At 47.5% G+C, this 15371-nt stretch overlaps 1 protein-coding gene across 1 annotated transcript in view; it reads left to right on the top strand.

The window, feature by feature from the left end:
• Positions 1 to 410: 410 nt before the first annotated feature.
• nav3 (neuron navigator 3) overlaps positions 411 to 15371 on the top strand; it is a 285560-nt gene continuing 270599 nt past the window's right edge. The window contains exon 1 of the mRNA XM_080492455.1: positions 411 to 494. Within this exon, the coding sequence (XP_080348581.1) occupies positions 426 to 494 (69 nt within the window). The 5' untranslated portion in view covers positions 411 to 425. The remainder of the gene's footprint in view (positions 495 to 15371) is intronic.

Here is a 15371-nt window from a genome sequence, read left to right as displayed (position 1 = left end):
TAATTGTGAGGCTAAAGTTGTGTTTTTTCTGTTTTGGGCTTTTCGTGCCTCGTATCGTGATCCTGTCTGCTCTTTCTCCAGATGCGGTGGAACGTCTGCGCGTCGGCGTCAGGATTCCCGCTCTGAGGACGCCGGGATGACCGTTACCTCCATGTTGAAACTTGAACAACCGGCGACTGTTCAGTTTGCTGCGGTCGTCATTATGAATCCGTCTTGGTAGCCGCTTGCCACTTTTTGGATCATCTGAAACTCCCAAGTGCAAATAAGAGAGGTACTTTCCCCCTGCGATGGCTCACCTGTGTCCGGGTGAAGGCGCGAGCCGGACGCAGGCCGTCGTCGGCAAACTGTAGCCGCCTGGATACCGTTCAGCTTGTTTTTGCTTCCTGTGAATTCCCCTCTGGAGTTACTCTGCGTTTGGACCCGGGATGGACGGACCGGACGCCAGCAAGCATGGCAAGAAGTCGACGAGTCAAAAGCTGGAGGACCAGAAAAAGGTAGGCGAAACTTTTCTCTTTTCCACTGCGAAGCGTTCTTCTTTCACCTCCTCCTGTCGCCGCCGCCGCCGCCGCCCCGTCTTCACAGAGACGCTATTCACCGTCTTCCAGTTTAATGTACGTCGAAGGCAAAAAGGATGAAAGTTTGTTGTTCGCTGGGTTTGTTGTTCTCCGTACAAAAAGGAGAACGTGTCGGTCCAATTGCTGCTGTTGTCTGAATTCCCAGTAGCTCCTTTGCTCCATATCTCCTAATAGCTATTTATAACGGAGGGGATGGGGGGGTGGGGGTGGGGGTGGTGGAGCTGCTGCCCCCCCCCAGAGCCTCCAGTCTTTCATCTCACCTCGTGTGGCGTGGCGGTGGGCAGGGCCCACCCCAACCCCCCCCTTTCCCCCGGGACTACATATTTACTCTGTTTGAGATGCATTTTATGTTTCCCCCCCTTCGGGGATAGGAAAGGAATAATACCCTTAAAATGGAGACAAATAGTTCTTCTGTGGAGCAACATGGAGCGGCCGGTCGCTCTGCGGCAGTGAGGCCAGGTAACAGGGGAGCTGGAGACGCTGCGCTGCGACCTCGGTGGAGGCGGAGTCATCTCAGGTGTCAGGCCGAGTTCTGACGGCAGCGTTTCTGCTTGTTAAAGCAGCTTTGGCTTCGTTCAGGAGAACAACATGTGCACACTGGAGGTGGTCGAGTTTGGACTAGTGAATTAAAGATATCTGGGAAAAGCAGGGTGGATTTAAGACGGATGTATTCCATCAACACTACTTTATCCTGAAAGAAACATGCACCTATACCTGAGGACTGGGACTTGTTTTCTCACAACACACGATGTTAAATGTGGGTTTTAATCAGGAACTGACTTGATGATCCGTCCATGTCGGCGCTTCCTGTCATGGGGAAGCTGGATTGTTCACCCTCTCATAGAGAGCGTGGGTTCAGGCGCCACAGTGCCTCTACAGGCCAGGCAGACATACTGCAGCATTTTCAGTGGTTGTGTTTGGACGGACACATGCTTCCTGATGCGTCTTGTTTGTACAGAAAGCTTTTTGTAACCTTCAACATTTGCATCTCCTTGTGAATGAAGGTCTGGTAGATTTAACAGACGGGTGTTTCCGGGGTGGATGTTTAACTTTGGAGCCAACTAATGGCCTGTAACTCAAGCAGTGAAATGACTCCTGAATTTACGATGTTCATAACATTTAGTTGGGCTGTCGTCATTGACGTGTGATTCACTTTTCTTTTAGCACTCGTGTCATTATAAGACATGGCAATAAATGAAAACGACCTCTCCTTGTAATGTAATGCTGCATCTCAATATGAGCTCAGCCATAAATGATAAAAGATAAAAGATTTTCAACATTATCACCAAAAACAAACTAAGAAATAGCAGCATTTTCTTCAGGGAGGTTTTTCTCCCTGGATTTCGCAGTACTTGTACACACATAAAGGAGCACCTGCTGCAGGATCAACAATACTGTGAGAACTATTTGTGTGTCTGTGTGTCCACCTGCATGCAGACTAAGACAGAACAGGAAGGAAGACGGACACGTCTGACCTGATTCCTCTAATGAAGTGGCTCTGATCAGCGCAGTGATTGTCCAGGCGAAGCAGCAATACATCAGCTCTGACGTTTGTGGCGCTATTAGGATCTCATAAAAAAAGATGATTGTACTTTATTATTTTTTCTCCTTTTAGACCTGAGTGCCATCTGGGAGAGCGCCTTTCTTTTTTTTTTTTCCTGCTCTTTAGAGCCGAACAGGGACGCTGTGCTGCTGATGCTGCCAGGCAACAACATTTCCTTTCCTTGTAGAAGAGACACAGGAGCAAGTGTGTGTTCCTGCCCTTGGACTTGTGATGAATGCAGGGTGCATGCAGAGCTCTGCAGGAAATGTAATACACAGAAATACTGACGTGATGCTTTCAGGAACTGGAAGGATCTTTATTAGGACCACATGTGTGTAAATACACTTCAACACCTGTGTCCTGGAAGCGTTCTAATAAAACCATCAATCATCAAGGTTACGCTCTGTCAGAGGTATCCGCAAAATGAATTTCAACGTGAAGCTGAAGCTGCAACTGAGAAAAAGGCCACATCAAATATTCATCCAGTATGGGAATTCAATTAGCTTGCTTTGGCGAGCATTGTGCTTTGAAAGATAAGCTCTGCACCTCTAATGCTTGTGACCATAAAGAGCTTCTGGAGCTCAGAAAGGTTCCTGATGAGGCTTTTCTCTAATGTCCTGACATGAGTCCTTACTTCTCTGAACTGAATACATTCACAACATGTACAAGTTTGGATCCAGGTCCATTCAATCCCTGAAGCCTTCAACAAACAGCAGAAGATTGTTTTTCCGAGGTTCATTGTCATGATGAGCTGCTCCCGTTATGTTCCCGTGTCCTGCAGCCAATCACAGCCCAGAGGCTGGCTCCTTGTAAAACCACAATAAACACTAGGATTGAAAAGCTGTTTGAGTATTTCTAGAAGTGATTAAAAATATTTAATGTTTATATTAGCTGCCTAATTGTGGGAGGAGTCAAAGGGAGGGCCTACCTTGATTGGGATTGGCTAAACCCCCGATGACACTATATAGGGTTTGATTTCTGATTGGCTGCTTGGAGCAACACACTTTTTAAAACCTGGAACAAGCCAGGGACAGAGAGGACAGACTGTCTTCACTTCTGGGACGTCAGTCCAGGTATGGGGACGAGTAGTACCGTTATAGAATCTTTGTGTTCATTGTGGTTGTTCGTTGCTCTACTGAAGTCAGGATATTCTCAGAACTGCTAAACTAATAAACCTCAGTGGAGGACTTGGATTCTGGAAGTCTGACATACAAGGAAATGAATACTGAGGTTTGAACGCTCTCATAGTTCAGCCTCATCCTGTCAACTCTATTAGCTCGGTGCTCTTCCAGCCTTCCACTCAGGGTTGAACCTTGGCCTGCTCTCCCTGCAGCTTATCTAGTAGTTTGACCCAAATCTGGACTCAGACTAAACTGTGAAGTGAGTTAGTTGAACTGTGACGGCCCTCACCAAAACAGATTGTATTCCACACGAGTCTCTGACAGCTTGATATTGTAAAGTTACTGAACTATAGAAGTACTGGTCGTCAGGTTGTCAGTCCTGGTTAGTCCTGGTTAGCTGCTGGCCGCGGTTCATAACCGGCTCCTGGTTAACTGTCACCATGTTTCACTACTATTCTCTCCTGGTTTCTTACTGCAGTGTTCGTCTAGATTAATACTCTACACTTCACCAGGATTCCTTTCACACCCACGTCACCACCTTAGAAGGCTTCAGGATCATTTCTGTTTTAAAAAAAAAAAAGTCCCGAGATCTGTGAGGAATTCGTTCTCGGTTTCCACCGACCCAGAGGAGCTGGAACTCCTGCCCAGGATCTGTCTGCTGGTGTAAAACCCAAAGAAGAAGAAAGCTTTATGTTCCCATCACCTTGGGAGTCTTTATCTTTCCTTCCCTCCCACACCATCTTCTTTATCCTCCTCACACTCTTTTCCTCCCCCTCCTGTTCACTCCTCCCCAGATGAAATGAGTTACGACCGCACTGCTGACCGACGCCGATCGGCTGCGAACGGTCAAACTGGGACGGCGCCGATGTTGCATCTGGTGAAAATCTCTCCAGCAACCAATCACCTGTGAGCTTCTCTCTCTGGCTTTACTTTCCCACTAGTTTATCCTATCAAAATAAAGGCTCTTCCATATGCACGCCATTCCTGCTCCCTCCATACGTTGTGCCGGCCCAGTGGGGGGCGGCGATCGCCGAGTTCTGTCAGAATTAACTGGCTCCCCCCCGTGGACTCTCTTATGAGATGGACTGTTTTGTAGCTGTGGGGCGCTGGCTGCTGGAAGATGAGTGAATAATTTAATACCACATTGGTTTGTATTACAGGAATTTACTACGTACCTTTGTGTAGTACTGATGTCGGTGTTTTCTTCTATTTAACCTTTGACCTTCTGCCACCAGGACCAAATGTGCAGTTACTTTCTGGCAGACTTTCCAGCTGCTGGGATTTTAGGATAAAGTTGAACATTTTCTAGCAGAACAAGCGCATCATGTTTTACAAAGACTCCAGCCAGAAAAAGGAAAAAACTAATTCTGGCTGGATCGACTGGTCCTCATATAAATCTGTCGGCATCTCAGTGCTGCTGGTAGCAGTGTGGTGACATCCTGAGAGAAGCCCTCCCTCCATCCAAAGCCAAAGTGTGCACAAACTCAACCAGAAACATCTGAACAGTGGCTCTTTCCAGGACGGATTAGTGGCTCAAAACCACTGGATGAAGTCAGAAAGCTTTTCAAAACAAGACAGTATCACAAGTGTGGCATTCAAGGAAAGAAGCCTCGGAGACAGAGTGATGAGAGGACTGATGTCCAGGTCAGACGGAGAACAGAGGGAGAGAACGAGTGAGGAGGAGGAGAGGAGAAACATGGAGGCAGAAAAGGAGACGAACCTCACGACTCTCACCCTGATCTCTCTGCACTGGAGCAGGTTCAGCAGGTGAAGCAGGTTCAGCAGGCGAAGCAGGTGAAGCAGGTGAAGCAGGTGAAGCCATCGTGACAGGAAGTCACAGCTGGGTGGAAGATCCTCCGGTCCACCTCTTCCATCTTTTCTAATTGCATCTAATTTTCAGATTAATGCAAAAACTCTGAAATCCTATTTGTTGGATGTTTTTCTAAAATCCCTTCTATCTCTCAGGAGATGCACATTTGATCAATAATCTGCTTACAAACAACTGTAATATCTTATCTTATTGCTTGTCTCAGTTGTGGATGCATTCCTGTTCTTCCCCCCCTCAGACTCCAATCAGAAGATTTCAAGTGAAAACACTTTGTTTTTACTCAATCTGTGTTTGTCCTGGTAGAATATGGACTCGTGATTCTCTGGAGGAGAACGTTGTTGTTATCGTCTACTGAGCATGTGCAGAGCAACTATCTACTGCGGTCAAGCTGTCCACCGTCTTCTCCACGACGCACCGCGAGCAGTTTCACAGTCACATTTTGCCCAGTTTACCGGGAGACTGAGTATTTTCATAAAGTTCCACCTCAGGAGTCTCCTTCTTCTTCTTCTTTCGTCTTCGTCTTCGTCTTCTCCTCCTCCTTTCTCCTCCTCCTTGATTCTTGCAGCATGATGAACAGTGTTTCACACTTTGTTTTCATCTGTTCCGGTTGGATTTTACGATTAACTGCCACCGTTTGTTCGTTGTGTTTTGTTCTAATTCTTCTTGGCTGCTGTGATGCGTTCAGGGACTCGCTGTATCTTTGTGTTTTGTTTGATTGGCCTGTTTCTTGGTATTTCCTCTGATTGATCTCCTGAATCAATGACCTTGTTCTCCTGTGCAGTGAAACGTCTGCCTCTCCCAGCGTTCGTGTCTCCAATAATCCTGTGTGTTTATAAAAACCTCTTTGGTAGGAGACGACAATTAAAGCCCGTTAAGGCCAATAAGACTCTAAAAGCAGGGTTTCTTCAGAAGAGAGCGATTCTTCGATTTTTATGAAGAAAAAAAAAAGAATAATAATAAAACCGTGAAGGTTTAAAGGATAATCGTTATTATCCTGAAGGCACAACCACAAAAGCTTGCATTATATTTTTTTCTGAAAGTCCAATGGCAGCAGGAATAAAAGAGTTTCTGAGCCTGTTAGTTCTGCTTTTTGTCACAATATACAAGCAGCCAGAGGGAAACAACATGAAGTGGGTTTTTTTAAGTGGATTTTAGGGATTTCTTTGAGAGCCCGTCATCTTAAGTTCATTGAGGTTTTTCTTTTTATTTTTTTAGTTGATGCTTGCAATACTTCAACAGTTTCAGAACCTGATGGACGGGAATTAAGAAGCTCAGATGGAATATCTTACATTTTTTGCACTAATGTTAATTCTCATCACATGTTTACATTTTGGTGGCAATCTGAAATAAACGTTAGTTCATTCTACTTCCATATTATTTCAATGCACCAAATCGAGCTGTCAATCAATTTACATGAACTGTATCTCACACTCGAAACGACTTCTTCCTCTAAGTTGAGTCTGAAATTGAACTCAGGCTCCATTACGTTGGACCCGGTGTTAAATCCCACTGCGTTCCAGTGAAATGGGGAAGTGGGACGGATGGGGACGGATGGGGACGGATCGGGACGCTCCACTATGTGCATGTCAACGCCGCCATAAAGCTCTGCTGGAATCCTCTCTGCTCGCAGCGTCCGGCTCGCTGAAATATCACCGTGTCGTAAAAGGCAACAAGGCCACAAACAGGCTGCGAGGTGTTGAGATAGAATCCCATTATCCCTGCATGAGGAGTAACGCCCTGCGAATAAGGAATCTGCGCTGCCAGCTGTATAAATGGAAATCATCTCAGCGCTCCACGCTGGTGCTGCGTCTCTCCGGCTGGAGTCAAAGTGCAGAAATGCGACTCGTCACACTGGAATACAGTCAATAGAGTAATCCCGACACAAAGACGACGCGGCAGGCTGCGCCTTCACAAACAAAACCGCTTCTTGTAGGAAAATGCAGTGTTGTTTCTCAGAACCGGCCCTGGATGTGTCTGATCTGTGGCGGCGCTGGAGCCACTCCACATCAGTGTTTCTGGAGAGCTCGGCTCCTTTCATTTTGCATGAAGCCTCTTTTGTTCTCACAGGCGTGGATTTAGCATGCACATGTTGCGGCTGGGTCCTTCATGCATTATGGATATCCGGCGCACGGCGTGCCGGCTTGTAATGGCGTTCCCTCGGCGGTACCAACACACCTGCACACGTGTGGGCGTGTCTGGACGGAGACCCACATGGATCCTGCAGCTGCGATGGCAATCTGCATCGGCATTCGGCTGGTTGGACCGGCCGCCCCCGCCACCCCCCCCCCGCACCTCCACAGGCAGATAACAGGATTATCAGGATGGCTTTCCTGCTGAGCGGCGGCCGGAGGGCAGAGGGCGGCGGGGGAGACACGAGAGCTCACTCATGACTGACGTGGATGGATGGATGGATGGAAGAGGGGCTCAGTGCTGCGTTTATCCCATCAGCACTTTCCCTGGTCATGTCCTCCGGGGGCGACTCGTCAAGTGGTAAGATTCAGGAGCAGAAGCAGCGCAGGATGATTTATCCCTTCTGCGGTTAACTTGTTTAAATTGCCGGTGGACAGACAAGCCGACAGACTTGTTCCGCGCACTGCATCAAACTTAACCAGCTTCTTATGAACCACCGGGTCGGTTCACAGTAACTTGTGGAGCAGCGAGAACTTCTGCAGGGAGTCGACTCTTTATTACGATGACGTTTCTGACAGACTGAAGAATCCAGTGGAAACATGTCTGATGTCACAAAAACCTAGTGACCTGAAAAGAAGAAAAGAAAACCTGCTATTAATAATGTAGGATCAAATCCATCGTGGCTCGCTCCAGACGGTCCAACTCAGTCAGTCAACAATATAATACAACACTTGGTGGGTTCTGCTTCACAGTCATGGGACAAGTTGATATAATGAATAGAAAAGTGGGCCAATGAACAGTTTTAACTGCTTTTGCTTTTCCTCTATATTCCAACATTAATGACTGTTTAACTTTTTTCAGCACAACCTCGCCTCTGATTCTACAATTATTTAGTCATTTTGAAATACTGAATAAACACACTGGACCTAAAACGGCAAAAAGAACCCCCAAAAAATGAGTGTGGAAAAGTTCGATTTTTACGCCAGAATAAGGCCCCGTTACCACGGCAACGTCTGAAAGTGAATCTGGAAAACTTTCATTGAAAATACAATTTTTTGAAAATGGTTCCCAAGGTGGATCTTTTGGAAAATTGTCCGACTAAGTCAAAGCGGCTGCTTTCATCACCAAAACAAAGTGTGGCCCCGCAGGAGAACGACTTCTATACCAGCAGTTCTGACGGTTTCATATTAATAGACATTTTCAAAACTTTGCCATTCAAACCTGAAAAACAACTGAGACATGCAGCCCCTCTCATTAGTTTCTCTCACTCAGGCTGCAGTTTGTTGCTTCCAACATGAAGCCGCTGACACTGTCATTTCCATATCAGGTTCCACTGCAGCAGCATTAATCTGTTCGACTGTCACCAAAGTGATTAAAGATTGTTGAGATGTATATCGCTCAGATCCCTTTTTTCCAACAGTCGGCACTCCTCAAAGGGCTTTACAGTGATTAAATCAATTTGATTATAAATGCTCCTAAGTGCTACAGAATGAAAAGAGTAATGCTAAAACATCTGCTGCGCAGAAAGAAAAGCAATATTTACTGCTCATGACGGCAGCATTTAATGAGGAAATAATGTGTAAAAGGCAGATGTTTCTGCTCAGTGTTTACTGTGGCGGTGCCAAGGCCACTTATTAACGCTGTGAGCAATCCCTGCACGTTGGCAATACTTTATTTCTCTCTCGGGTTCATACTCCTGAACACAGTCATACTGACAGAGCTGTTATTACATACCTTGTGATTGTAGTTGTATAGCAGTAATTATACATACATAGTGTGAGCATCACTTTGCTTCAGGAGCGTTTGACGTTAGTTATTAGTAAATAAGTTGCTTTACCAGGGGAAGTGGTTGACATGTATACGGACTAATGAAAGTGACTGAAAGAAATAACTATCAGTTCATGTATAAAGGAGGATTACGGAAAGTTTGAGTCCATAAAACACTAAGATACTGCAGACTTCTCATCTCCAGGTCATTCATCCGTCACTCAGGACGCACCGATAGCAGCATCAGGTCCGATACTACACGGCGTACATAATACTCACATAATACTCGCTGGGTTGTATCGAGGATCCGTAACGAGAATGAGTACTCCGTCCAGTATCGGACCTGATACTCTGAGCAGTGGAGGGAAGAGACTCGGCTTATCTGCTTTTGTTCTGAACATTTCCTGTGTTTGTTTGGAGACACTTTGCCTGGACTTCCTCTCCGTCACCTCCGCCTCCAGTCGCCTCCGCCTCCAGTCGCCTCCAGTCGCCTCCAGTCGCCTCCAGTCGCCTCCGCCTCCAGTCGCCTCCAGTCGCCTCCAGTCGCCTCCAGTCGCCTCCAGTCGCCTCCAGTCGCCTCCAGTCGCCTCCAGTCGCCTCCGCCTCCAGTCGCCTCCAGTCGCCTCCAGTCGCCTCCAGTCGCCTCCAGTCGCCTCCAGTCGCCTCCAGTCGCCTCCAGTCGCCTCCAGTCGCCTCCAGTCGCCTCCGCCAGGCTGCAGGTAGACGAGCTGAGCGTAGCGACAGAACTCTGTACAGGACCGGCTACTTTTGGTTTAACTTTGAATTTCAGCCGCCGCTGTCTTCCAGACCATGATTGCTTGTTTGCCTGGCAGAAGGAAGTGTGCGGGTTCCCTGGTGTGTGGATTTAACAACGCTGACTCTGCGTGTTTGTGAAAAAAATAAAAAACCAGTTAGAAGCTGCTTCGGTTGAAGGTTGTTCATAGAAAGCAAACAGAACCTCAGGAAGGCGATGCAGACGCCGTCAGGTGTGAGTGCAGGTTCACCATGTTTGGGTCGTTTTAGTTTCTTTCCCAGGGCGGCTCCTGTGGTCAGCCCTCATTTCCCAGAGGCCACTGCACCGTGGCACGAGCCTCCAAGGTCACAGCACACGACCACATAATGAGCATTTCCGAGGCAACATGGCCGACTGATCACAGGGACCAGAGCGTGGCCTTGGATGAAAACGCCGACAAGCCGTCTGGAAGAAAGTATGTCTCTTGTCCTTAATTCTGGGGATATTTCTGGACGTCTTGGCTGAAGGCTTGTTTGCTGTTTCTTCCACCAGGCTGACAACATGTCAGATGAGAAGGAACCGGAGGGAATTAATGCTTGTTGTTGTACTTTATTATAAAAAAAATCAATCTAGTCGACGCATCAGACGGATCATTAAAAAGCTCACTTTGAACACTCTCCGCTGTTAAAAGACTGAAGTGTTGTTTCGTTCACCAATGAAGTTACGTGTTCGTCTGCCTGTTTTTGTTGGTTTGTATGTATGCAAATATGTATTTTACATGTATTGCATGAAATCTTCAGGGATGATTTGTCATCAAGGACCAACCATTAGATTTTGGGACGTTAACGACAAACTGTTTCTAAAACTGTCCCATACAAAGTGGACGAGGGAGGCACCTCATGGTGGACATCATGGTAGCAGAATGTCAAAATTCTGCGCTCTACCGAGTATAGCTCTATTTCACTAGAACCGCTCCAACCCGGCCCATCCACCAACCCAGCATATTGTAGGACTTTCAATGGAAGCGTCATGTTTTTAACAGTTTCCTTCAGAGAAGCAGAGCGACGCAGAGACTGGCGTCCTCGCTGCTCCCAGACCAGCGTGAGCCTGGAGGACATGCCGACCGCGGGACTTTGTGAAAACATGAATGCAGAAGGCTGCAGAACCCAGACGTGTTCTGGGTGACGTTTCACTAAATGTTCATTTTGATTTGAAGTTTTTTGTCATTTCCAGTTGTTATCCTGAAACGTTTCGCAAAAACGTTTTCAAAACTTGAGCTTGACGCCACAACAGACAAATACTTTAAAGATTATTATGGCAGTACTTTACCGGAGTCCAGATGGAGTTGGACTCTATGTGGATCCTGAACTCAATGTCTTTGTTTTAAAGCCTCAATTTCTTGCATTTTGACCGATTATTATAAAGAAATCTATTATTTTTCACTGGATAAAGTAAGAAAGTAGAGTTCAGGAAACATAAAGTACATTGTGGTTTAATATTCATCTACCTTTGGTACTTGAATGACTGTTTTAATTTGCTGAAGTGAGTTTCCAGTTCTATTGAACAATGCCGATTCCATATATTAGGTAATGATTGAATGATCTATATTCCCAGTTTCTCATGAATCATACTGGACTCCAGAGTTTTTGAAACGGGTGAATCTGCACCTTGTTTAATCTGGTGGACTTCCTGCGTCTCCTTCACAAGAGAGGAGAGGAAATACTTTAATGATGCAGCTCTTAGTAGTGCAGAGCCTGCAGACGATCCATTTGTCTTTTTAACTGACAGGCTGCATGTTGAAGGTCGTTTCTCTTTAGTGACGGTTTGAATGGAGTCGGTGCCGTCAAAGTCTAAATTTAAATTGAGTGGGCGACATGATGAAAACAAAGGTTTCGTGGTTGTAAATGATTTGCTTTTAAATGTAATGAAAAAGCTTTTTTCCAGTGTGTAATTTTCTTTGGCCGTCTGGGTTTCTATACCTGCTTATTTAGGAAGCACATGAGGAGGAATATGTGGCAGGAGATTCACACGTAGCTTGTGGTTCTGGTAAAAGGCGAGTCCACGACTTGGCCGACCTTGGCTCGTCCGTCTCGGTATGGAAATCCTTTTCTGTAAATATTGGCGACATTAAGAATCAGACATCAGAAATCTTATGACTGAGTCGTATTCATTCCTCAACTTGAGGGTTTGCTCATGAGAAGCTGGCGAGGAGGAGGAGAACCTGAGTTTGTGCCAGAATTCATCTTTTAATCTCCAAGAGGTCGTCGGCCTTTAATAAGAATAAGAGATGAGATGCAGTAGAAACAATTAAAAAGAGACGAGATTCAGTTTTTCTTCAGCTCTGCTGTTCCCCTGAGCAGATGTGCCGTTTCCTGTTTATTCTGCATTCTGTGATTTGCTCATTTTAATCTTATTGCCCTTGTACCCGGGGGCAACTAACGCCTCTGTCAGATGTGTTAATTGGATGGGATTTTCCAATTTAGCCTCTGCTCCATGTTGGCCGACTCTCCACATTGTTCTGGTTGTGTGTCTGTTGCGGCCCGGCGGTCCTGACTTCAGTCACCTCATGACCGTCTTTAGTTTCCCCGTCCAGCACGAGACCCCATCACGCTGGAGCTCCTGCTGCTCTGCTTCCCCTCTTTCTTTCTCTCTACAGAGAATAACACAATAATACTCCGCCCGTATGAGCTTGTGGATGGACCATCTACAGAGTTTTGTTTACGTCAGCAGGTCAAAGAGATAAACTGGATTTTTATCTTCAGTTCAATTCATTTCTGTTTCTGTGGCGTCGGATTCACCACAGTCATTACAAGTCCAGTTAAACTGTAAATAGAAGAGAAAAGGTGAAGGGGAGGTCATCTCCAGCCACCGAGCTGCTTGTTCCCAGATCCTCCGGTTCAACAGGCCGTCCACAGCAACACAAGTGTGTACAGTAATTACTCTGTGTTACTGGCAGCCCGACGTCCTGCTTCACAGGAATTTACATGAAAAACATGAATAACTTCTGAATCTGGACTTTGTCTGCTTTGTCAGTTTCACTCCAGTAATGAACTCCGTCAATTAAAACTCCACGACGCTTCAACGAGAGGCTGGAGTCTCACAACAGGTTCTCAATGCAGATACCAGACAGACTGTAACACAGGAGGAAGAGGAGGGAGAGGAGGGAGAGGAGGGAGAGGGGGGAGAGGAGGAAGAGGAGGGATAGGAGGGAGAGGAGGGAGAGGAGGAAGAGGGGGAAGAGGAGGGAGAGGATGGAGAGGGGGCAGAGGAGGAAGAGGGGGAAGAGGAGGGAGAGGAGGAAGAGGGGGGAGAGGAGGGAGAGGGGGGAGAGGAGGAAGAGGAGGGATAGGAGGGAGAGGGGGGAAGAGGAGAAGGAGGGAGAGGGGGAAGAGGAGGGAGAGGAGGGATAGGAGGGAGAGGGGGGAAGTGGAGGAGAAGGAGGGAGAGGAGGGAGAGGAGATAGAGGGGGAAGAGGAGGAAGAGGAGGGAGAGGAGGGAAAGGGGGAAGAGGAGGGAGAGGAGGAAGAGGAGGGAGAGGGGGGAAGAGGGGGGAGAGGGGGAAGAGGAGGAAGAGGAGGGAGAGGGGGGAAGAGGGGGGAGAGGAGGAAGAGGAGGGAGAGGAGGAAGAGGAGGAAGAGGAGGGATAGGAGGGAGAGGGGGGAAGAGGAGGAGAAGGAGGGAGAGGAGGGAGAGGAGGAAGAGGGGGAAGAGGAGGGAGAGGAGGGAAAGGGGGAAGAGGAGGGAGAGGAGGAAGAGGAGGGAGAGGAAGAAGAGGAGGGAAGAGGAGGGAGAGGGGGAAGAGGAGGAAGAGGAGGGAGAGGAGGAAGAGGAGGGAGAGGAGGGATAGGAGGGAGAGGGGGGAAGAGGAGGGAGAGGAGGAAGGGGAGGGAGAGGAGGGAGAGGGGGGAAGAGGAGGAGAAGGAGGGAGAGAAGGGAGAGGAGGGAGAGGAGGGAGAGGGGGGAGAGGATGGAGAGGAGGGAGAGGAAGAAGAGGAGGGAGAGGGAGGGAGAGGAGGAAGAGGAGGGAGAGGAGGAAGAGGAGGGATAGGAGGGAGAGGGGGGAAGAGGAGGAGAAGGAGGGAGAGAAGGGAGAGGAGGGAGAGGAGGGAGAGGGGGGAGAGGATGGAGAGGAGGGAGAGGAAGAAGAGGAGGGAGAGGGGGAAGAGGAGGAAGAGGACGGAGCCTGCTGGGAGCAACATTCTGGACGTAGTTTCCATTTTGAAAGCTTTGTTTGAGGACTTCTCCTCTGTCAGAGCGGCTTCAAGAGCATTCTGGCTGCTCTCCTTCGTTTCCCAGAGCTAAAGCTGCTCGGTGCCAACGGGCCGGGACGGCAGCAAGTCCAGCAAGTCTTAAAACTGTCCCGGGTCGGACGCAGTTCCTCCACAGTGACGCCTGATAAAGTCGAGCTCTTCTTCACCCTGCTGCTCTGCTTCCTCAGCAACAAACACAGAATGGAACTGTGACACAACAGAACCACATGTGGAGACAATAACAGGATATTACCGACCGTATTATTCAACACATTGTCCACAGAATGTCTTCTCCATTGTCCAATTCACCACTTTGACTTGACGGCTTCTCATTAAACAAAACAAAACCCTCCTTGCGTTCCTGTTTAAAGCTCCAGTACACTACTTTCCAGACAACTGCTCAACACACATCCGAGCTGTCGTCTTGCACGGTAATGTCAACGTAATGTCTCCGAGGAAGTGGAGAAGAAAAAAAACCAACCTGAATGACAACGAGGATGTTTTTCAAATTCATTTCATTTGCTGCTCCATTGCTGCCGTTTGCTGTTGGATCATATCAGACGTCTGAACGGTTCCTGCTGCGAGGCAATAAGCCATGAAATGACCTGGTGTGAGAGTAGAAGAGAGACGGCGCCGTTACATTCAGGTCACAACGCTAAAACACATTTCTGTTTACACAGCAGAGTCACTGGAAACACAACTTTTTAAAAACGCTCTATGGAAATGTAGACAGGAAAACGCTGCGACTGAGTCACACGTAGTTAGAGACGGGTACCGTTCACATCAGAACCGGTACCGGTACTCAGTGTGTAACAAACATATCAAAACAACAAACTGTTTATATTGTAACGTCGAAGTTTGACAGATTTTTTCAACATGAAAACCCTGAACTGAAAATATGCAGTATTTTTTCTTAATAATGCTGAATTGAAAACCTGGTACTCCTAATGCTTTCCCCTCTGGAAACATTGTGAGGGTAGAGCTGTGATGGTAGAGCTGTGATGGTAGAGCTGTGATGGTAGAGCTGTGGGCAGTGATGGTAGAGCTGTGATGGTAGAGCTGTGAAGGTAGAGCTGTGGGCAGTGATGGTAGAGCTGTGGGCAGTGATGGTAGAGCTGTGATGGTAGAGCTGTGGGCAGTGATGGTAGAGCTGTGATGGTAGAGCTGTGATGGTAGAGCTGTGAAGGTAGAGCTGTGGGCAGTGATGGTAGAGCTGTGGGCAGTGATGGTAGAGCTGTGATGGTAGAGCTGTGATGGTAGAGCTGTGGGCAGTTCTGGTAGAGCTGTAGAGCTGTGATGGTAGAGCTTTGATGGTAGAGCTGTGATGGTAGAGCTGTGGGCAGTGATGGTAGAGCTGTGATGGTAGAGCTTTGATGGTAGAGCAGTGGATCTGTGATGGTAGAGCTGTGATGGTAGAGCTGTGG

Source organism: Lipophrys pholis (genome assembly GCF_963383615.2).
Source record: "Lipophrys pholis genome assembly, chromosome: 22".
NCBI classification, from domain to species: domain Eukaryota; kingdom Metazoa; phylum Chordata; class Actinopteri; order Blenniiformes; family Blenniidae; genus Lipophrys; species Lipophrys pholis.
Note: the sequence above shows the minus strand (reverse complement) of the source record. Positions and strands in the feature narration are given on the sequence as shown.